We start from the raw sequence: 21,850 nt of genomic DNA, 5'->3' as shown, positions 1-21,850 counted from the left end.
TAACAGCAGCAGAAGCCAGAATGAAGCTTTCTGTTCAACCTTCTATATGTCCCAGACTAGTAATTTTCACTCCTTCTATTTGCTCCAGTAAATCTATTATGAGAAAGGACAGACACACTAAACACTGATACAGCTGCCTTTGGAAGTAGAATTTATATCTCTGACTCAGAAGTTAGTAAGTTTTATAGGACAATGACATCCAGCAAATCAGGAGACGCTCTGAAGGATACGGAGAGCCAGCGTAGGGAGTACAGCAGAAGCATACTGGAGCTGACCTTTCAGAATGCATGTATGTGTGTGATAACCAGCATACCTCTTAAGTAACAAGTTATTCAGAGATGTTGTGGCTGCCCCATCCCTGAATCTGTTCAAGGCCAGGTTGGACAGGGCTTTGACAAACCTGGTCTAGTGCAAGGTGTCTCTGGCCATGGTAGGGTGGTTGGAACTGGATGATCTTTAAGGTCCCTTTCAACCAAACCACTTGATGATTCTGCGTTTAGCTAAACTGACTATGCTTGGTGTAATCCCGACATCCACCAACTGAAATATTTTCTTAGTTTAGAGTGTCTGGATTCTTTTCCTTTCCTCAAGATGAAAGGGATGGTAGAATAACAAAGGGAGTAACTGCAATCATTTTTTATTAAATATTCTTTAAATGTATTTGATCAGATTTTTTTTCTCTGGATGTGCAGAAGCATATTGTGAAGTGTACCACAGCATGACTGAGGGTGTTGTTTAGTCTGGTCAAGAAAGGATCTGCCAAAACTCTGAAGGAACCATAATTAAAGTTACAGTATTTTTTAACCAAGGGGATATGCTACTTGATTTCCTGGTTTATTTGGGCACCAAAATCTACTCTTTCTTTAAAAAAGCCTACTTAAAGTCCCTCAAATTTTTCTGAGCCTTGAATCATGCATACACAGCAGTTGTACCTGGGAGCTAACACTTTGCAAAAATACCTAAAAATAATCTTTTAAGTGTTTAAAGAATTTTTTATAGGATCATGATCTTCAAAGTACAAAACATGCTACATTTCCAGCTAATTACATGACAGAAATATGCATTTACTGATTTAATTCTTCTTTTATCCTTTATTCATCTGCATTCCCATTTAAAATGTACCATTTTACATAATTATTATAGTACCTGAATTCTTATTTAGCCTATATTTGGATAGCACAGTATTGTGTTAAAACATGAGCTTTAACATACAGGTTTTGAAGAAAAATTTGTTCCCATAAAAGAACAATTAATAACAACTATCAGACTGTTGTGAAGATATATGAAACACCAAACAGCTTTAACCGTTAGTAAAAAAATGAGGAAATCAGTCAAATTACAGACCACATAGTTATTCTTAGAAACTGTTCTGAATACATCCTTTTTTCCTATGGATCATATTTTTCATACAGGATTAAGTTCTTGAGAACTGGTGGAAGTGGAAATTTCTTCATGGATGACAGTTTCTGAAGTCTTTTTAACCCCAAGAGTTTATATATTTTCAGATGGCACAGATGTTTCAAAGAGCAAGGATTACCTAAAGAAGTGAGAGGAAAATAGTGGAAAAATCAATGCCACTGACAATGATTGTAAGCCATTTCACAACCTCAAAATACGCTCTTATAAAATTAACATAAAAATTTATTACCTTGAGGCATTATTGTTTTGTTTCTTCTGAATGAAATACCACTCAGCTTCAGAATTGTAATTCCACACAATGCCCATATTAATCAAACTTCTGTCAGATAACTGCTCAACATAATTGTCTCACTTTTGGATATATGAATACTGGCGAACAATTTCTTATTTCCCTAGGCACACCTTTTAAAATTTGCATGTTGAGGCCAGCCATGGCACTTCTATTTCTACTGTATCAATAAGGCAGCAGGACTAGACCTTACCATGCCTGGGCCTGCTGAGTATTCTCAACAAACACTTCTTATCATAACTGGTATCAGTCAAAGACCTCAGCTTAACTTTGCTTTCCTGAATGCAAAAAAACCCCTTGCACTGTATATGAAATATCAGCAGTTAAAGGTACCAAATACTGTAGATGTTTCTGTGACACAAAAAAAGTTCCTCTGCAAAATACTGAAGGAAAAACTAAATAGAGAGCACCAGTTTTAAAACCAATATGTTTTAACAGCTGATGTTAAATCAAATTCTATTTATAATTATTTAAAAAGTCAAAATCAGTTTGTGCAAATAGAATATTTAGTACGTTCCCCCAACACATTTTTAAAGTTAAAGTGGGTGAAATCTACCTCTGATGTCACCAAAGGTGGATGACTCAAAATTAAAGCACCCAGTAGAAACAGTCAATTGCAGTATTAATAACGGCAACTCTAGATCGTATACTGTGTGAATCAGAGCTAGGAAATTATGGTATACAGATTGTGATGGCACACTCATTGTCACCATCTACCACCTTGAACACAATGGGATCAAAAATATGCCTTGTGCTAATCCTGGAATGACTAATAGACTTGAGAGATCAAGAGAGCAAAAAGAAGGATGGAAGTGAGCAATAATCTTCAATGAAAAAATATTGTGCCCTATAGCTGTGCAATGACTAAAGTTATGTCAGTTAATAAGGAGTTTGAGAAGTATGTCAATGGTCCTGCTTAACTAACAGGGCTTCCCATACAACAGTGACATTCATAGAATCATAGAATCCTTTAGGGTGAAAAAGACCTATAAGCTCAAGTCCAACCATTAACATAAAACTGTCAAGTCCATCACTAAATCATGTCCCTAAATTCCTGATGAGATTAATTCTCACCAGGTGCACATTTGCCATATTTCAGTCCAATTAAGTAATTTATGACCAGTGGCAATAGGTGAAGATCCGTCCCAGTCAAAGGACTGGATGACAAGCACAACGTGGTTCTTAGTACATATTTGGACTATTAAACACTTTAGACATAAGCTGACATAAGCAATTAAAGTTTCCTATAATAAATCATAATATTATTAACTGGAAGTTAGATATTTACCCAATCTGATGTATCTCTGTCCGTTCTTCCTGTATTTCTGGGAAAAAAACCTTAATTTTTGTGCATAGAGGAACATGATCCATATAATCTATAGAAACACAAACCATTTCTTCTGCTAAATTTTTCAAACAAGGAACAGCAATAAACTCACAGAACTGAAAGAGAAAATAGACCAAGACATTACTTCAAAATCTGTGCAGGAAAATGCCAAAATAACACATTTTTAAGCAACTACACAAGACAATTTAAACAAAGTTTTAGCAATGACCTTCGACAGTCATAAACTGATGCCTAGGTACATTACTTTAAAAGACATTTTCTTCCACAATTAACCTTTGTGAATCCTTAATTCCTGCAAACAGGCCTGGAGGCAAAAAAAAAAAAAATTAAAATATTAGTGTAGTTTTAGGCATGGTTTTGTTCAACAGGGATATTTCTCCAGAAACACATCTACTCCATTGGTTAGGAAAGAAACAGAAATTCTAGTTTTACCTTATGATTTCTTAACACTTCCTTCCTAGATCTCTACTAAGTCACTTTGTATATAGGAAGCAGTCCAGCCTCATTAGGCACATTACCACCTCCTCTGTATTCCAAACAGAGAGCTATGCAGTCTGGATTACATCCTCCAGCTGCTTGAAACCTCCGCCTTGAAGGAGAATATAGAATTTATATCCAAAGTGATTTGTACATCATCGTAAAAACAAAGCCAGAGTATTTTCCTCTTAATTTTCAGGTGTATTTAAGTTAAAACTTTACTAAAACAAGAAATATTTCTTGTGGCAAATTTAAAACTCAAAGATGAAACAAGAGGGGTACAGATACAAGTTCAAGGGCTCACCTGAGTGGGGTCTGCTTTGACCATAAGTGTTATAACAGGACTTTCAAACTGGCATATTTCAAAAATACTTAATTTCATTCATTAATACAAATATAATTCTGTTTATAGACGGAAAGATAGGAGAGAGGGAGAGATGGAGGAAGGGAGAAAGGAAGGGAAGGAGAAGAGGGGAGTAAAGAGAAATATATATGGGCAAGAAGGGCATATATAGCAATATCTCCTTGACTGAGCCACTCCTCTCACATCTGTTAAGGAAACACATAAACATCACTCCGGTCTAGCAGGAATGCTCAGATGTGCTTCCTTTCCTTCTAAGAAACAAAATCTTCTCGTTTGTCACTCCTCTTTCTTTCCTTTTACATGATTACCCTGAAACACCAGACAGGTAAGATGTATGCCAGTGCAGAGGTATACTTCTCTTTTCCTGATAACAAAACATTTATGATTAAGATGCTCTAGCACATCACAGTGACCACATTCAGCAGCAACACCTAATGGCGTTATTCAATATTCACCCTCATGTCCACATATCTACCATTCTTCAGAAGATCAGCATTGTCTTTGCATCTCTGTTCTGCAGCTTCGTGCATTGCTGACCAATGTTTTATGTGTGGCTGGTAGATAGTATAGCTGTATTTAATCAGAGTGCATACCATTTCAAAAGAGACTCTTCTTGTAAGCTTGTAGAAAATTTAAAAAGGAAGAAAATATGATACATTTTCAGGTATGTTGTCTTGAAAGTTAAAGACACCTAATAAGTTTAGAAAAGCTTTTCTTTCTGTTCCGATATAAGACAAATTAAAAAGATTTCCAGTCCTAAGAATTCAGTATAAGGTAATGTCCCAGTTCAGCAGTCAGAACCAGTTTATCACTGTGTGGGTGTGAACAAAGCTGTGTTCTCCACCCTCCATGTCATTTCTAACAAACTCCTAACAATGGACCATTTGCAGGAGCTGCCCAGGGCACACCTGACCCCTCAGGATGTAAGCTGGGTGTTAAAGAACACTGTGACATAAGAGCTGTGATACTCTCCTCAGGGGAGTCATTAGCACCTCCACACCCAGCCTGAGGGGGCATGTCTGCTAATGAGCCATCAATGATTCCAAAAATACCCCATAACTCACAGAGTTATATCACCTATCGTGGAACTCCCTGCCCCATCTGAACCTGAGGGTATATAATCTTGGGGTTTGGAGACCTCTGGGGCAACTCACTGGATCCAGAGCAGGACCAGAACCTCAACATGACTGTGACCACCACTCTCGACTAGACTGTGACCATCATCTGCACGAACAGGTTTTCCCCTTCCTTTTACTTTGGACCCAGAGAAACCACGTTGGGGGTCTCAGCACAGGGGCTAACGAACACCCTTCTGTTCGTGCCCCAGGGTGCTGGGTTATACTTCTGGGGTTTGTGGGTTAAAGCCAATTTCTCTTTGTATCATTGCATTTATTATAATATCTTTATTAAATTGTATCTCTGACTTAAGGTCTCTCTTGTGTTGGGTTCACTTCTCCTGCCAGTTTACCTTTAAACCAGAACAGTTAAATAAACAGTAATGTCAGCTGCTTAGGAAACCAAGGTACACCAACACAAACTGCAAATTGTGTCAGTTTAGAGCATGGAACACTTTCATTCTGAGAAAACAGAAGCAAGTGTATCACAAGAAAAGCAACAATTAAAATAACAAAATATTCAAGTATAGTCTTTACTTCTAAAGTTATTGCAAACATTACAGTATTCTAGGAAAATTCCACTTGTGACTTTCTTTTTCACCTGGTAGCTCTAATATACTCAGTGGTTGTTGTCAACCAAAGTACAGCTGACATCTGTCATATTTAAAGTTCATGTTCTGTCATTTTGAGATTCTATGGCTGGTGGGGCAGCTGAGGGAGATAAGCATCATAGGATTAGCAAATTTAACTTTTGTGAACATCCCATTACACAAGAAGGTTTTTAAGAGGTAACAGTCTTGATAATTACCCACAAATGCTTTGAAGTACAGTAAGATCAAATATATGTGGAAACCCAGATCATCCCACAAGACAGATACTTCATCAGCACTTACCTTTCTACTACAGAATCCTCCAATCAGAGTTTAAATTTTTTTAAAAGTTTTTAAAAAGTTTTTTAAAAGTAACTAAATCATGAGCATTATCTATTAAGCAGTAAGCATCTGATCCTCTGTTTCACTGAAACAAAGATTCAAATGTATGATGCACAATATCTGCATCCAATTTTCAGTGCTAAGTGACAGAAAAACATAACAAGCATCACAGATTCTGTGAAACAATACGCAGCTCACAGACCTCATTTTCAGGAGTTTGTGTAGAGAAATATTTAGGAAACTACATTGCTATTATAAGGGGAAAGACCTTTCTCATCACCACTAGTTAACTCTTCACAGAATTAACTAAAAGCAAGAGCTGAAAGTAGCTAAGTTATATAGGCTCACAATTATTGAAAAGAATTGAAACAACATAAAGCAAGGTATTACAGAAGAATCCCTTAGAAATGCCTCAGGGCCTCAAAATGGTAATATGGTAATAGTATCTGTTGGAAAAGACTTCAAGCATTGGATGGACTACTCAGAGCCTGCAGACATTGTTGTTAAATAAATTAATTTCTAAGAATTATTATTATTATTATTATTATTATTATTATTATTATACTGTTTTACAATTATCAATGTTAATTGTTACATGGATTGTAATTCCCCAATTATTTCTAGAACCTTCCCTCATGTTATCCTGTGGCTTTCCCTTCTCATCCCTTGACTGGCACCTTTTCGGTGCATTGCACCATTCTCCCACATATGGTTGCTCCAGCCCCTTGTTTTGCCCATGCTCTGTCCACAAACCAGCCCTACTCTATAAAAGTTCACCACCATTTTAATAAAGTTTAGTTCAGCTCCTGAGGCTCAGCCTGACTGAACCCTTGACTGGAGTCAATCCTTTCATTGCGTTGGACCACGAGTATCTGATGAAAGCTGACAAAAATTCAGATAACTGAATATTTTAACACTGATAATTGTATTATATATTGTATTTTCTAATATTAATTTCCCAGTTTGATTCTCTTCAGAAGCATGAAGATGTTTGGACATTTAACAGAAATTAGAAGTTAATATAGTTAAATTACTCATGAATAGTAATGTTTATTTAATTCTACCAACAGCATAAAATCTTCCAAAGAAATCACCTTTTTTTAGATTGAGGTATTACTTAGAAATGCAGTTGAAGCTTGTTTTCAGAACAAGAGAGGATGAAAATAAGATGAGACGTTTTTAAAAATACCTGCCTACTCCTGAAGAAATCACATGATAAAAGTAAAAATCTTCACTAACCTCCAGATCTGCAGAATAAGTACAATGACTTATTCTTGTATTGGAGTTGTACCTTAAAATGGTCAAATAGGATCAAGTTGGTAAAGGTCTTACAATATCTGAAGATAGCACAGAAAGTACCTTGAACAAAAAAATAGGTCCCATTTTCTTAGAAGTAGCTCAGCAATCACATAAAACATAAGGAGCAACTTTTAAGATCAGCTTGGTGATCACCTAAAGAATGGTGAGTGCTAAGCTGAACACTGAGTAGATTTCACCAGGGGCTGGGCATTTAGTTTTACCTAAAGAGATGACCAGGATCTAAACCACGCAAGCCAAGAGGAGTACTGGGGTGTGTATTTAACAGAAAGGAAGCACTGCTATCCATGTTGCTTAAACCTCGAGAGAGGAGGCAATTACCAATAAGAAGTGGAGTTTCTCTTTGGTAATTTGTGGTAATTGGGACAAACACCCGGTAATTTGTGGTAACTGGGACAAACACCCTTTTCCAGTAACACTCATACATTTTCCAGAAAGCCAGATTTTGCTGCCAAGGTTAATAATGTTTCTCCATTGCATGTTTTGTATTCCAGCATTGTTTCAGAAGATGCTAGAGGTAAGAAAGTGAAAAAAGATAAAAGAAAACTAAACCACAAGGCTGTGAACACATATACCAGAAATCTTTAAATGCTAAGTCTTTACGAAAAGTACTTGTAATTATCCTACCCTGGCTAGTACTGTCAAACACACTGAGTATCGAATAGTAATTTTTGCTTTATCTGTAGGTTTCTAAGCAAAACATTAAAAATGGTCCAAATTATTTGCTGGTGTAAATTGATGCAATTTTTCCAAACCCAGAAAATTTGCCTGAACATTTAAACAACATAAGCAAGGTGCTCCTTGGAGGACTTGACCATACTTTTCTTAGGAAACAGTTCTAGCCTGTTATTGTGTTCATTGTTCTATGTTTCTTTGCTACTCCCCTCACCTGGTGGGATACTTCTACCTTACTTGCCGCAATTTGTAGAACTGGCCAAGCTGCAGCCTGGTGCAGTTGAAACCCCCTTCTTTGATCTGTTTCCTCCAAAGCACGTCAGATTTACAAGTTCTTGAAGCCCAGATACTTGACCTTAAAAACTCCAACAGATACACAAGATGCAGTTGAAAAAATAATATACTGAAAGCTCAGATTTGCAAGGGGACTATTTTATTTTAGGGTTTTTACCTTGCTTTATGGATGTTACAAGTTTCCTATTCTTCTAAATAGGGGCTACACTAAAATGGTCTCATCCCATGTCATTAACTATAATTTTTAATGATCCTTAATATGTTAAAAAAACCCAAAACAAACCAGAAACACTCAGAAATATGGTTTTATCTTTATACTGCCAAGCCATGGTCTATCAAGAAATACCAAGAACTTTGGAGTCCCTGCACTGCTTCTGCAGTCATGAAGTTTAATGGATACTCATAGGAGTTCAGCACACATGCCCTGGGGATGGTCAAGCTATGCCAGCTATTATTTTCAAGGTGTGAGAGTCACTGAAATGCTCAGTGGATTACTAATAGAGTATGTCAAACCTTTCAACTATAGTCATCAACTTAAATTCAGTCTGCTCCTAACACCAATTTTAACTATGGATTAGGTTCACTATGCTTTTTACTAGTGATATTATATCAACCAACTGTCTGACCAGCAAATTCTGACTATAATTGGAAGGTCAGGAATGTTGCTTTTTACAATATCTTCTACGCTTCTGAAGTGCAAAATGTAGTCTATATGTATGGCGAAAGATACATAAGAAAAAAAACTTATATGCCTAGCTGTACCTACTTAGGTTTTTCCAAGTGAGCTTTGGATTTTGACAGCTTCTCTGTTTGATTCAACCATAGTGACTTAACACACTTGTCCTTTAATCAGACTGAGGACACCAGATGTTGATTTTTTTTTAATTTAAATTACTACTTCCACAGGTTGTGCAGTCATGTGCTGTATCTACCACACTGAACACTTACCATCATCATCAGAGTGTTGCACAAACATTAAACATTGTACTAAGTACATGTTGTATGTTTTTCACAGAACAATTATTGTAGTCCATTCTAGTCAGTCTGCAAATAGAGAAGTAACATTGGAAATGTTATTTGGAGGTTATTTTCCAAAAATCATTTTCAAGGGAAAGTGTTAACCAGCTTTATTTTTAGATTAATTTCTCCATTGTTGTCATAAGCAGTAAGCCAATCAAAGTATCACAACCAATATTATAATCCCATTCACAAATACTTTACTACTTAGTATATTATGATAAAGCTTGCAAATTAAATTAGTAAGGGCTTACAGTGAGATTGACACTCTTGGATTCAGACTCCCACATAATACACTTTCCCACCTTGTTAAATATGTGCTGGAACCATGACATGATTTTTACCTGCATGGAAGGAAATCTGAAGGGAAGCAGAAAAAATGTGCACTTCAATCCCATTTTCTCTGAAGGAAAAAATATTCAACTTTGGTCCTGAGTGCCATCTCCGAACACACACAAAAAAGGAGCCCCCCAAATAATAATAACAGGACATTCACAGAAACATTTTCATTTGGTGCTTAGAAGAACAGACCTTTACGTTGTTCATAAAAGGCATTGCTTTTCTCAAGGGTTTTCTTTTCCTTCCTATTGTGTCTCTAATCAGCATATGCTGCAGCATAACAGCCCAAAAGAAGATCTAACACATAGTTTAGACTGATGAACTGGTCACCACAATGCAGACACATGTACCACTCTCCCTCATCTCCTGTGGGCTATGGACTCTGTTTACAGGCAGGCGAATTCTGAGTCAAGGTTTTTTTATGTATTTATTCTCTCATTTTCATAAGCAGTTTTCTAATTCTGATGGTACCTTAAAGCTTCCATCATTTAACCCACAAATAAACACTGTTCCAAAGACTCACAAACCCTTCAGACACCAAAGATAAAGTCACTCTTGGACGAGAAGTTTTAGAAGTATATCTCAATAAGCATATCTACAATCTCAGCCTGCCATCAGCTTAAAAGGAAAGTACATTTTAGAATATATTAACATTTCATTGGCAGCTAAGAGCTGCTCCTAATGAAACTGAACAGTTAATTTATACAAGATACTTTATTAAGGAAAAATTTGTACCATCTATAATTTAATTTCCTGCACAACAGCTTTAAGGCAAACAAAAGGTACCTTCCCTTTCTTCACACCTTTAATTTTGAAAACACTACATTTGAAGACTTCATATCATTGATGAAATTTTTGAAGCATCTTTTTAAGGTATCATGAATGGACCTTCATGCCCTGCCAGCCTTACTGAAGTTGCTTTTGTTAGGAGAATTGAGACTGACAATTATTATATTGCAGCCCATTGTATTATATTTACCCTAGAGCCTGAGCCAAAAAGGCTCCTGAAGACTCGCATTGCAAATTCCCTGAAAAAAAGTATGTTTTAGTATATTACAGTATCCTTATAACGTTGTGCAAATATGGTTCAGTTCTCTGAGATGATCAGCACCCTCTAACACTAGTGATACCAAGAAGAGTTAAGAGCACTGAGCATTATACTCATTTAGTAAGAAAATCCTCTTAGTTTTAGAAAAATATATTGCCTTTCTGCTCCCTTTTCTCTGAAAGATAAGAGGAATAAATCAGTTTAGAGGCCATCACAGAAACTTTTCTCTGGTCATGTAACTTCCACACCCATGTGGTCAGCAATCTCCTACTTTGCTATACTCCCCTGACTATGTCACAAACAACATAAAGATCTTGAACACAAACTTAACCAGAAAGGTCTTGGATGAGCAGTGTTTCAGAATAGTTGTGTGTACTGTATTCAAATTATCTTATCTCACAAAAATTAAACAAGAAAGCTAGTAAGGTAGCAAGTGACTGTGACAGGGTACAGTGAGCATAAGGCAAATAGCTCATCCCAGCAGAAGTGCTGGACAAATTGCCAGGGGTCTATACGCGCTTCGAGAGCCTGATTTGCTATATCAGTGCTGATAATACACCATGCTGAGATGGCAAGGTCTGACTGAAGCGTGGATGTTCCACAAGGATCACAGGGGAACATAACAGCATGGCTGGTACACTGGGCAGCAGCAGAGACATCCTGCTACATTACATGGCAATAAAAAGGCTAAAAAGCTCAGCAGAAAAGTTTTCTTCCATTCACCCTTGGCTGTTTATCAGTAGCTGGATCCATGCACTAGATCACCACAAACAACTGCAAATGCTTACTCTAAATGAGTTTTACTTTTTGTATTACCAAGAATATTTTCCTTACAGAACATTTTGAGTAGTCTGATATTTTTCTGACTTTTTTTTCACATTCATGCCTGAAAAGCTAGCTATAACTTCTTGATGTTTTCCTTGGAAAAGAAAAAAGTTTTGCTCTCTAAATTACTCTTTTTTCATTGGAAAAAAATGAACTACTTGCTAATCATGGAAATTGTACCTTTCCATGAAAAGAAGTGTATCAAGTGTTCACTGCTTTTAAACACCTAAGTTATGTGAGAGTTAATGTTATTCTAATTTCTTAACCTTAAAATAAACTAGACAATCTTGGCTGCACTCTATAAATAGAGGGTCCTTATAGGCATGCAAAGGGGTTATTCATGGCAATAAAATAATTAATAGCAATCTAAATTTGGACTCAGTCTATTAAATATTACAGTTTTAAACTATTTCTCTGTTAGTCTAATGGGCAAGCATACCATATTCTCACCTTTTCAAACCATTATCTTGCCACTGTTAATCTGGGGCCTGCATTTTGAACAGCCAGGAATGGTGCCCTGCAAGCTGAGGTGTCCTGTGATACTTCTAAAATTAAATAAGCAGTTGCTAGATAAATTAAGGTCTGACCTTGTACAACTGTAACATAAGCTGACTTGACCCACAGGAAAGTATTACATATGACTTCTCTAAAATCTCATCAAATGTTACACGAGGTCTGGGAGGTAAAAGAAGATTATCTGTGCCCCCATTGGTTAAACAATTCCCATTAAGAAAATAAATTACTTGCCAATTATTTTCAAGGGCTACATTAAGAAAATCTGGCAGCATATTTATTTAAATCACAACAAATCTGAGAAGGTTTAGCCTTTAGTTGTAGATTCCACAATTTTACACCATCAAACAATGACCTCTCTCTCTGAGGCTGACATGATGCAAAGCTTTATACAGTCAATGACAGACAATTACAGTACTTATTTAACTAGATTTAATAACCTGAAATTGGACAAAGAAGAAGGTATGGCACAGACAGCAGTGATGCAAAAATGGAATAACCCCAGAGTAACGTCACAAACAGCAGTACCCAGCAAGTTAAATCCCAGGCCTGGGATGAAGAAGAAGTTGGAAACACATCCCTGATTCAAAACCTCTGTCTTGCTTTGGTTTTAACCAAGTAGTTACCATCTTTACCAAAAGGAACAGACAATAAGGGTACATAACAAACTTCCAACTTCGCTTTTATTGTTATAATGAAATGAAATTGTATACTCTGAACTCTTCAGTGTCCCTTGATTCACTTGCACTTACAGAACCATAAAACTGTAAGCTTAAGTAAGGCACTACATGCATTTCAATCTCTGAACACAAGATAATAAAAAACATTTAATGATAAATAATATTCATTGCAATTTCTTTTGCCAGTGTGACCTAAATTAGTGTGGCATGCTCCTAGAAAAATCCAACACAACAGAAGCAGACAGAAACAGTGCTGAGATCTTGCTCTACTGTTGGCTAAAAGGTTACATGGAGAGAAACATATTCTTATTGAATTAAAAAGAAAAGTATATAATACATAGACCACAAATATTTTAATTATTTACCTTGAGTTCTTTAATTTCCTTTACATAATCAAGACATTATCAGAACTAGTGCATATCCACATTAGAAACGCAGGATTGTTTTGATTTTCCTATATTTTTAGTAACATTCTGCATTGCTGCATAAAGCATGTGGTTCCACTCTGACATCATTTATGTTCCATGCAGAGTAAATAAGACTTTTGTCCAGATACCAAATCATATGGCAATTTGCAAGGCTTCACTGTATGTATGTACTTATTGAATGTACACTGATAATACTTAGGTCTTGGCTTTGTTAAGTTTTAAACTAAATTATGTATTGAAACAGGGCTTGATAATTTGGGGAACTTCCTACAGTATCACTTTGGGATTGATTTTATGAACATTTCCATCAACAAGGCCTACTGTTTTTTACCTTTTGTACTAGGATGTCACAAGGACACCTACACACTTGGGCTGTCTAAAGAGACAGTCAGATCTACTGTTTGAATGATGAGCTAAATGATTGCCTGGCACAGAGCAATTTGTGCTGTGGTCAGTTAGTGCAAACACAAGATAGATCATCTGGTTGGACATCAGAGAGAGGGGGAAAATGCAGGGATGATCTAATTAAAAAATGCAGAAACTTTTAAAGACCATCATTTTGATAAGAAAGAGAGTCTCTGTGCTTTGGAAAGAAACTCCAGGTCTTTCTCATGCAATCTGAAATAGCATGCAGAAATGGGGAAGCACAAACCCTGAATTTTGATATAAACTGTATTCATCATGGCCAGGCTTCGCAAACAAAGATTTGGGAAGGGCTCTACTCACGTGGGTGTGTCCTTTGAGCCTGTGCAGTGGATTTTTTAGTTGAGGCACAGCGTGCACAGAACTGGCCCCACCCCTTTAACTCCTAAGGTTCATCTGCCATGGCCGAACAAGCTTGGACGGTGACAGTGAAATCCTCAGGGCTAGAACCCACAGCCCCCGGTATTCCAAGGAGGTCTCCCATCCAAGTACTAACTGGGGCTGACCCTGCTCAGCTTCCGAGATATGATGGGGTCGGGTGTCTGGGTGGCATTGAACTGCCTTACTAATGATTTTGCTTTAGTTATGGGTTGGTGGTAGTGCATGTTTTATTAAAGGAGTGGCTTTCAGGGAGAAGTCAACAATGTGAAACTTAATTTGACAAGTTTGTTCACCAGCTAAGGAAAGGAGGAGCTCAAGAGCAGGACAAAGAAATTATAAAGAAAAATTTGTCCAAAATACAATAGAATCATAGCATCACAGACTATGCTGAGCTGGAAGGGACTCTCAAGGATCACTGAGTTGAACACTTAGCCCTGCACAGGACCATCCCATCCCCAAGAGTCACACCACGTGCTCAGAGTGTTGTCCAGTTGCTTCTTGAACTCTGTGCTGTGACCACTTCCCTGGGGAGTCTGTTCCAGTGCCCAACCACCCTCTGTATGAAGAACCTTCATATAATATCCAACCTAAACCTCCCCTGACACAACTTCAGGCCATTCCCTCAGGTCCTGTCATTGGTTACCACAGAGATCAGTGCCTGCCCCTCCTCTCCCGTCACAAAGAAGTTGTAACTGCAATGTGGTCTCCCCTCAGTCTCCTTTTCTCCAGCTGAACACACCAAGTGCCCTCAGCCAATCCCTCACACACTTCCCCTCAAGGCCCTTCACCATTTTCATTGCACTCCTCTGGACACTCTCCAATAGCTTAATATCCTTCTTATAAAGTTACAACACAATCATTATCAAGTGTTACTCCCTATGCAAAACTCACACTTTAAATTAGCAGCTAGACATATTGATAAGACTTAATACAAGGACAACTGGATCTTCATCGCTACCAATAGTTTAACCTGTCTTTTCACTGTTTTTTTTCTCCCACTGTCTCTATATCAAGTCCCTTAATTAAGTTCTTTATTTTCTGACAGCATTTTACAGAATTATTTTCTTTTTTTCTTTATTAAGCGATCACACCAAGGGACGTTCCCCACACCGGCAGCGCCAGGGCAACCCCCCCCTCCCCACGGCATCTGCGCATGCGGGTGTCCCGCCCCACTTGCCGGGGCCGCCGCGGCGCCTGCGCAGTGCGCGCCCTCCGCTGTGTCCTCCGAGCGCCATGGCTGGGGCGCTGCGCAAGGTGAGGCGGCGCCGGGGCCTCGGGCCGGGCCGGCTCCTGCCCCAGCGCGGGGTCCTGCTCTGGGGACAACGCAGGGCGTGCCCGAGCGGCGGGGTGGGAACGAGCGGGGTGCCCTGGCCGAGAAGGGCCGAGGGCAGCGCAGGGCCCGGGGCCCTTGCCCGGGTCGGAGTGGGGTGGCAGGAGGCGGAGGCGCCGGCGCCGCCCCGGCAGCCGCTCGGCAAGGTGAGCTGGCCCTCTCGGCACTCGCCCTCCCCGACTGTGGCACTGCGGGTGTGTGGCGGGACGCCCTGCTGGTGCCTCGGAATGCCCCCCGGCAGATGTATGTTGAGTAAAAACAAAATGGTCAGCGTGGAAATAGATGCTTAGGTATGCTAAGTGTATTTATGCTCTCTGTGCAGACCACTGGACTTGTAGGATTGGCTGTAACTGAAAACCCTCACGAGGTACGTCAGGTGTCTTGTTCTGTCCCTACTGGAAACTGTCAGATCTAAGGCTTTTGTGATGTTTTTGAATCTGTAGGTGTGCTGTGTACCTTGAACTGGTGCCAACTGAATGAAACAATAAAAATTTTTCACAGCGATAAAGGAAGAAAATTAATTCTTAAAAGATTAATGCATGTACTTTTTTACACATGTAGTTTTTATAGCATGTGCTGAATTCAAAACCCTCCTTTGTATAAGTACTTTTGTCGACCAATATTTGATTTTTTTCTTCAATGCCAAAACAAAGAACTCAAATTCAGTTACTTATTAAGTTTTACATGATAGAGACTAACCAAGTGGTGGAAAGCCATATCAAGGCCCTGTGATGGCAAGCACTGTTGAGGCTGGAATACTTCAGTGGTTCTTGGGAACTGCATTAGATGGTTTTTGTAGCAGTTCGGTGCTTTCTTTTTACCTCCTCAGGCTCATTAATGGAAATAAGTTTGCCACAGCATGCTTATTCAGGAGGTATGAGCTTTGGAAGAACTTCAGTAATTCTTTTAAGTTCTCCACTTTGAAATCTCTTACTATAAAACAATTCTATTTCAAAAATGCTTTTGATGCCATTACTTAAGAATAGTGTCACAAAGAACCATTGAAAAAATCACTACTGTTCTGTAAAAATTATTCGGTTTTAATCTACAGCCTTGTCAGGCACCTTTTGGGTGAACTTACTACATTGTAGTTTTTTCAGTGTCTCAAAAGCCAAGAGTAAAGAACTGGACTATGTTTTAGTTGAAGTGTAGATTCTTTGGCAGTTTCCTTTTTGTTTCCTGGTTTTTCTTATTTGTATTTTTTTGTATTCTGCTTCTATTTCTTAGTGTTCATACAGGGCATCCATTCCTCATCAATTAGATACAGTTACCCAGTCCAAAAGCTTCAATTTTTTCACCTCGTTGTGTCCTTTATACCTGCATTTAAATCCAGAAATAAATTTTCAGGTTTAATTTAAATCTATTTTTAACTCAGAACTTCTTTTTTTTCAGAGCACTTAGTATTAGAAAGAAAGCTTTTATTGTTTTCATTTTGCATCAAATGTACTTCAGATTGCAACTTTTTTCCTTTTTTTTCCTGTTTTTTCCTTTTTTTTTAATTTGAGGAGTGTGACAGCGGTAACTTTTCAGTCCTGATAAATCCCTGATTTACCCAGGATGGAATTCAGTGGCTCACACTTAGTTAATTCTACACTTCTGTATTGAATACCATAACCCACTGTATTTTGTGTATAGATTGTGTATAGGTTAAGTAGGACAAGAAGTTAAGTAATTGTAGTTGGTGTGTTTTTTTAACCACGTCTTGTGATTATTTCAGCGCCTGCGAATTCTGTACACAAAAATCCTTGGTGTCCTTCAAAACATTCCCAAAGATGCGGCATACAGGAAATACACGGAGCAGATTGTAAATGAGCGATTTGATTTGGTGAAAAAGGTAAGCATGGTGCTATTTCATTAATGTTGCCCTTGAAAAAATTTGTAGGATGAGAAAAATTATTTTCAAAAGGCCTGGTTGTTTTTCAGAAGCACACGTAACTTTCAGCTATCAATTCAGAAATAACTGAAGTATTGAGGTTTATTTTTGTTATTGACTGGGATATTTTTATGACATATTAAAAGGAATTGTTAGTTTCCTACTGATGTTCAGTGAAAATTAGAAGAAAACGTAGGGTTTTTGAAGATTCCTAGGAGAGGGATAATTTTCACACACTTGCACTGAAAAATTCATGTGCTCTTAGTACAATCCTTGCATTCAATATTATAAAACCACTTTTTGGTACATTTAACTATGCAATACAAGTATTGTATATTTAAGGTTATAATTGAAAGTTTGCATATAATTCTATAAAAATCTTAGAACAAGATTTTTTGAGATACATACTAAACCCATTAGATGCTGATACTTCTTTGGATGCCATGAAGTAGTATTTATTCTTTCTACTTAACCACTGACAGTTTGATGTTTGTTTTTCAATAACAAATGAGTGTGAGATTTCTTTGATAATGTAAAATGATAAAAGGCAGCTAATTTGATGGTAGCTTTGAGGAAGACTGGGGTGTGATCTGTTTAAATTACTGTCTTCATGCTTTATGTGGGCTTTCTACTTCTGAGTAAAATATTTATTTATTTGAATACACAGGAGACTGATGTGCAAAAACTACAGGACAAACTGAATAGTGGTCAAATAGAAGAAGTCATTTTACAGGTAAAGTAGGGAAATCTGAGATGAAGTACAAAAGGTGCAGTGGTTTTCAGTATTCCTTTGGCTAAACTTCTGTTCAATAAATCATTTGTTTTGGGTATCTTCCTTTGCTGTAAAACAAACAAACAGGAAAAAAAAGAAAACAAGTTGTCATGTGATTGGGATGGCCATGGTAAAACTTGACACAATTAACAGTTGTTTTTTGTATTATGCTCACAGATATACATGTATACCTCCATTGCTTCTTACAGAGTCTAAATCAGTGGAAAGGGCAGAAGAGAACTGAGTAACATTGGGAGATAATTCATATAGACTGGAAAATGTCATGAAGTTGTCATTGGGAATGTCCTGGTGAAGAGCTTGTTTGGGTCTTGGGGGTGATTTAAAATCAAACCCCCAAAGCATACAGTTTCTTTTGATATTTATAGGTGAAATTTGTGGTAATCTGTGCTCATGATAGTGACATCACTGAGATAATGAACTGAAATAAAGGTAATTTAATACTTTAGCAATTGTGTGGAATTTAAGAATGTGTGTATGGTGCTTATTAACAGGCTGAAAATGAGCTTTCCCTGGCAAGAAAAATGATACAGTGGAGACCGTGGGAGCCTCTAGTTGAAGAACCTCCTTCTGACCAGTGGAGATGGCCAATATAATTTTCAAAATGGTGTAACCTCTGTAAAAATAAAAGTTAATTATTAATCTATTGTTACTGATAGCTGTCTTTAAATTAAAGATAATAACTTTATTACTATACATTTTGTCCTAATGTCCTCCTGCATTTAGTAATCTAAACACTGCTTCCAAATTTTTGCAAAAATGGTTTTAAGAAAATTCTTTTGGCAGTTCTACAAGCTTTGGTTTATTTACTTTTTTCTAGTTTATGTTAACAGAGTATTTGTGCCTCACTCTGAGTTACTTTTATAATCTGTATTTGTATGTTACAGATAGTATTGGCCACTTGAAATGAAAATCAAAGTTGTAGAAAAGTATGATGCCACCCTTTTCTCCCAGCTTTGGTTGTGTATTTTGCTGGCCTCTGACAGGGTCTTTATGGCTATGCTGACGCTGAGATCAAGGATCTGATGCCATGAAGGTTAGGCTTACCAAAAATAACAGGTTTTTAGATTTCAGCTGAATTCCTGTCCTGAGCTGGCTGACTTTGCTGCCTACATAGCTAAACACTATTGCTGAGTCATGGGAAGTGCTGGGAAGACCCAAGATTGGAGACGTGAGGGGGAGAAAGATGATGACTCCTCAGCATCAGCAGGTTTCTTGGTTAGCAGGTAGGTTACCATACTTGGCATAACACCTGTGGCTTAAGCTTTAGTATTGAGACCTTAGAAAGGCTTTGTGTAGACACCACGGTTATTTGTATGTTACTGATTCAGATCTTTAGTGTTAAGTGTTAGAGGAAATGGCGTGACTTCAGACTGGCAGTCTGTCACTAGTGGGGTTCTGCAGGCGTCCATCTTAGGCCCTGTGCTCTTCAACATCATCATAAATACCTTGGGCACAGGACACAGGAAGGGTTGCTAAGAAAGTTTGCAGATGACACAAAACTGGGAGGAGCTTTGACTCCTCAAAGGCAGGGAGGCCCTGCAGAGAGACCTCAACAAATTAAGAGCGCTGGGCAATCTCCAACCATATGAAGTTCAACAAGGGGAGGTGCCGGATTCTGCACCTGGGATGGGGTAACCCTGGATGCACATACAGACTGGGGAATGAGATGCTGGGAAGCAGTGCCATGGAAAGGGATCTGGGGTACGTCAGGCAAAGCATCACCAGCTGGTCAAGGAAGGGGATTGTCCTGCTCTGCTCTGCTCTGCACTGCAGTGGCCTCACCTTGAATATTGTGTGCAGGTTTGGGTGCTGCAATATAGGAAAGATTAAGGTATTGCCCTGTAAAGGAAGATGGTGAAGGGCCTTGAGAGGAAGGCACTTGGTCTGTTAAGCCTGGAGGTGACTGAGGGGAGACCTCACTGCAGTCGTCAACATCCTCACGAGGAGAAGTGCAGGAACACACTGGCGACCAGTGACAGAGGAGCCAAGGGAACAGCATGAAGCTGAGTGGGGAGATTTAGGTTAGGTATCAGGAAAGGGTTCTTTACCCAGGGGGTAGTTGGGCACTGGAACAGGCTCCCTAGGGAAGTGGTCATGGCACCAAGTCTGACAGAGTTCAAGAAGGGTTTGGACAATGCTCTGGAGCATGTGATGTGATTGTTGGAGATGTCCTGCACAGGGTCTGGAGTTGAACTTCAATGATCCTTATGGGTCCCTTCCACCTCAGGATATTTTATGATTCTTCTGAAAACTTGTTTAGAGATTTAAGCTTATAAGCCCAAATTTAAATATCTAAACTAGATCTAAGGGTACTGTGCAGCTTTTTTTCCAGGACCATTAGTAACATTCCTGCAAGTTTAAAGATAAGAATATAGATATATGACAAAAATCTGCATTTATTAAATATTTATACATGCACTACTGTGATAGTTTTGATTCAGGCCTTCCTTGGTAACCAGTGGTAACTAAGGAAAGGCCCATTCCCCAGGTATTCAGCACTTTTTTTTTTTTTCACATAACAAGTATAACTAAGAGAGAGAGAGGAAGTTTCCTCTTCTTCCAGCAAGGTCTGGGAGCAGGGAGTCTCTTATCGGAGTCATGCAGGAGATCAGAGAGAGAGAGAGAAAGAGAGAGCTGACTTTCTCTTGAGGGAGGTTTGGTGAGATAGTATTTTGCCAGGTTTTTTTGGGTTTTGATTGTACTTGTGTGTTTCGTTTTTTTGTCCTTCTGCTGTCCCTGTTTCTTCCTCCCTTTTTCCCTTGGGAGCTCCCTATTGTGTGTGCAAATTGTATATATAATTGTAAATGTTTGAAAATGTATATATTCTGATTTAATGCAGTTTCAAGTTTTTGGTTTTCTTTCGTTTTTTTTTTACCCTTTGCTTAGAGGAGCAGGGGAAGAGGGGGAAGGCAGCTTGGGCTTGGCAAGGAGGCCAAGTCAAACCGAGACAACTGCTTACACTACACAACATACTTGGTCATAGCAGATTTTAATAGTCATTAGGCCTATAATTTTACCTCTGACATTATTTATAAATGATTAATTACATACTTACGTAATATTTAATGTAACTGGTATTGGGGGAACAGGTCAGTAGAAGAGACAATCGGTGTTGTAGGGTACTGATTCCAGCAACTGTTTCACTGCATTCTTTATCATTGTTATTTCCCCTTGACTATTATTGCTATAATTACAGACACTTTTAGATTTTTAGAATTGAAAAAGTGGAAAATACTTCGTTTACTTTTGAAGGCTCTTTCAGTCTTGCAAAGGTAGAAGCTGGTCTTTTCCTATGTAAGACCAGTAGATGGCATTGCAGGAGAGGACTTCACTAAAGTTGACAAACAATTTTCACTTGAGAAATATTAAAGGATTACGGACTTGAAGGAGGGTGAATGCTGTCATGTGAGCAATTAAAATTAATGGGTTTAGGTAATAAGTATTGAGGTGACCTGAGAGGAGTCAAGATAAAATAAAAAAAACCCCAAAGTCTAGTATGAATGATACTGCCACAAAATAGTGGAGTTGGGGAGGCAGGAAAGTTGCCAGATTATGGTGACAATTATAGAACCTTTTTTTTACTCTTGCACAAGTCAGGCATTCACTGAGCTTTCTTCTTGGTCGGTTATTTTCTCCTTTGCTGCATGACTTAAAATAGCTCTTCTATAAGCTCATGAATTGTGCTTCAGGGGAGAGGAAGTATTTTTCACGTCCCACTGCTGCTGAAATTTGACATCCGGTCTTTTAAACAATTTCACTGTTAAAAGTGTACTTTCATCTTCTGCCTTTCACAAGTGCACATGTATGTCCTCAATACAGACCCTAATTTATTACAAGATGAATATGCTAGCAAGGCATAATTTGATGACCGACTAATGATTTTCATTGATTTTTCTCCTTTAACTGTTGGAAGTACATGATGATGCAAAAGATTTTATCATTGTATGGTGTAAGTCACTTCAAGCTTTAG

General features: G+C 38.2%; 1 protein-coding gene and 1 long non-coding RNA gene across 4 annotated transcripts; one reads left to right on the top strand and one right to left on the bottom strand.

Moving 5' to 3' along the window:
• Window positions 1–1,041: 1,041 nt before the first annotated feature.
• LOC139669506 (uncharacterized) lies at window positions 1,042–11,988 on the bottom strand. Its single transcript, XR_011697276.1, has 4 exons — window positions 11,910–11,988; window positions 9,179–9,274; window positions 2,997–3,151; window positions 1,042–1,537 (listed from the first exon to the last, which is right to left on the bottom strand). It is a non-coding gene; the product is annotated as an uncharacterized lncRNA (long non-coding RNA).
• A 3,074-nt stretch (window positions 11,989–15,062) lies between these two features.
• NDUFA5 (NADH:ubiquinone oxidoreductase subunit A5) lies at window positions 15,063–18,573 on the top strand. 3 transcript variants are annotated; one of them, XM_071552510.1, is made up of 5 exons: window positions 15,063–15,138; window positions 15,537–15,581; window positions 16,932–17,048; window positions 17,755–17,820; window positions 18,372–18,573. In XM_071552510.1, the coding sequence occupies exons 1-5, from the start codon at window positions 15,118–15,120 to the stop codon at window positions 18,471–18,473; spliced, it is 351 nt and encodes a 116-aa protein (XP_071408611.1). In that variant the 5' UTR covers window positions 15,063–15,117; the 3' UTR covers window positions 18,474–18,573. The 3 variants fall into 3 exon arrangements, with proteins under 3 accessions (XP_071408611.1, XP_071408614.1, XP_071408613.1); XM_071552513.1 differs by lacking the exon at window positions 18,372–18,573 and adding an exon at window positions 18,069–18,325; XM_071552512.1 differs by lacking the exon at window positions 18,372–18,573 and adding an exon at window positions 18,037–18,325.
• Window positions 18,574–21,850: the final 3,277 nt, after the last annotated feature.

Source organism: Pithys albifrons, chromosome 3 (assembly GCF_047495875.1).
Source record: "Pithys albifrons albifrons isolate INPA30051 chromosome 3, PitAlb_v1, whole genome shotgun sequence".
NCBI classification, from domain to species: domain Eukaryota; kingdom Metazoa; phylum Chordata; class Aves; order Passeriformes; family Thamnophilidae; genus Pithys; species Pithys albifrons.
This window is presented reverse-complemented; position numbering and strand designations above follow the sequence as displayed.

Coding starts and splice junctions, on each gene's coding strand:
- NDUFA5 (XM_071552510.1), top strand. CDS start 15,118: ATGGCTGGGGCGCTGCGCAAG. Junction 15,139..15,536: donor TGGCTGGGGCGCTGCGCAAG/GTGAGGCGGCGC, acceptor CTCTCTGTGCAG/ACCACTGGACTTGTAGGATT. Junction 15,582..16,931: donor TAACTGAAAACCCTCACGAG/GTACGTCAGGTG, acceptor TGATTATTTCAG/CGCCTGCGAATTCTGTACAC.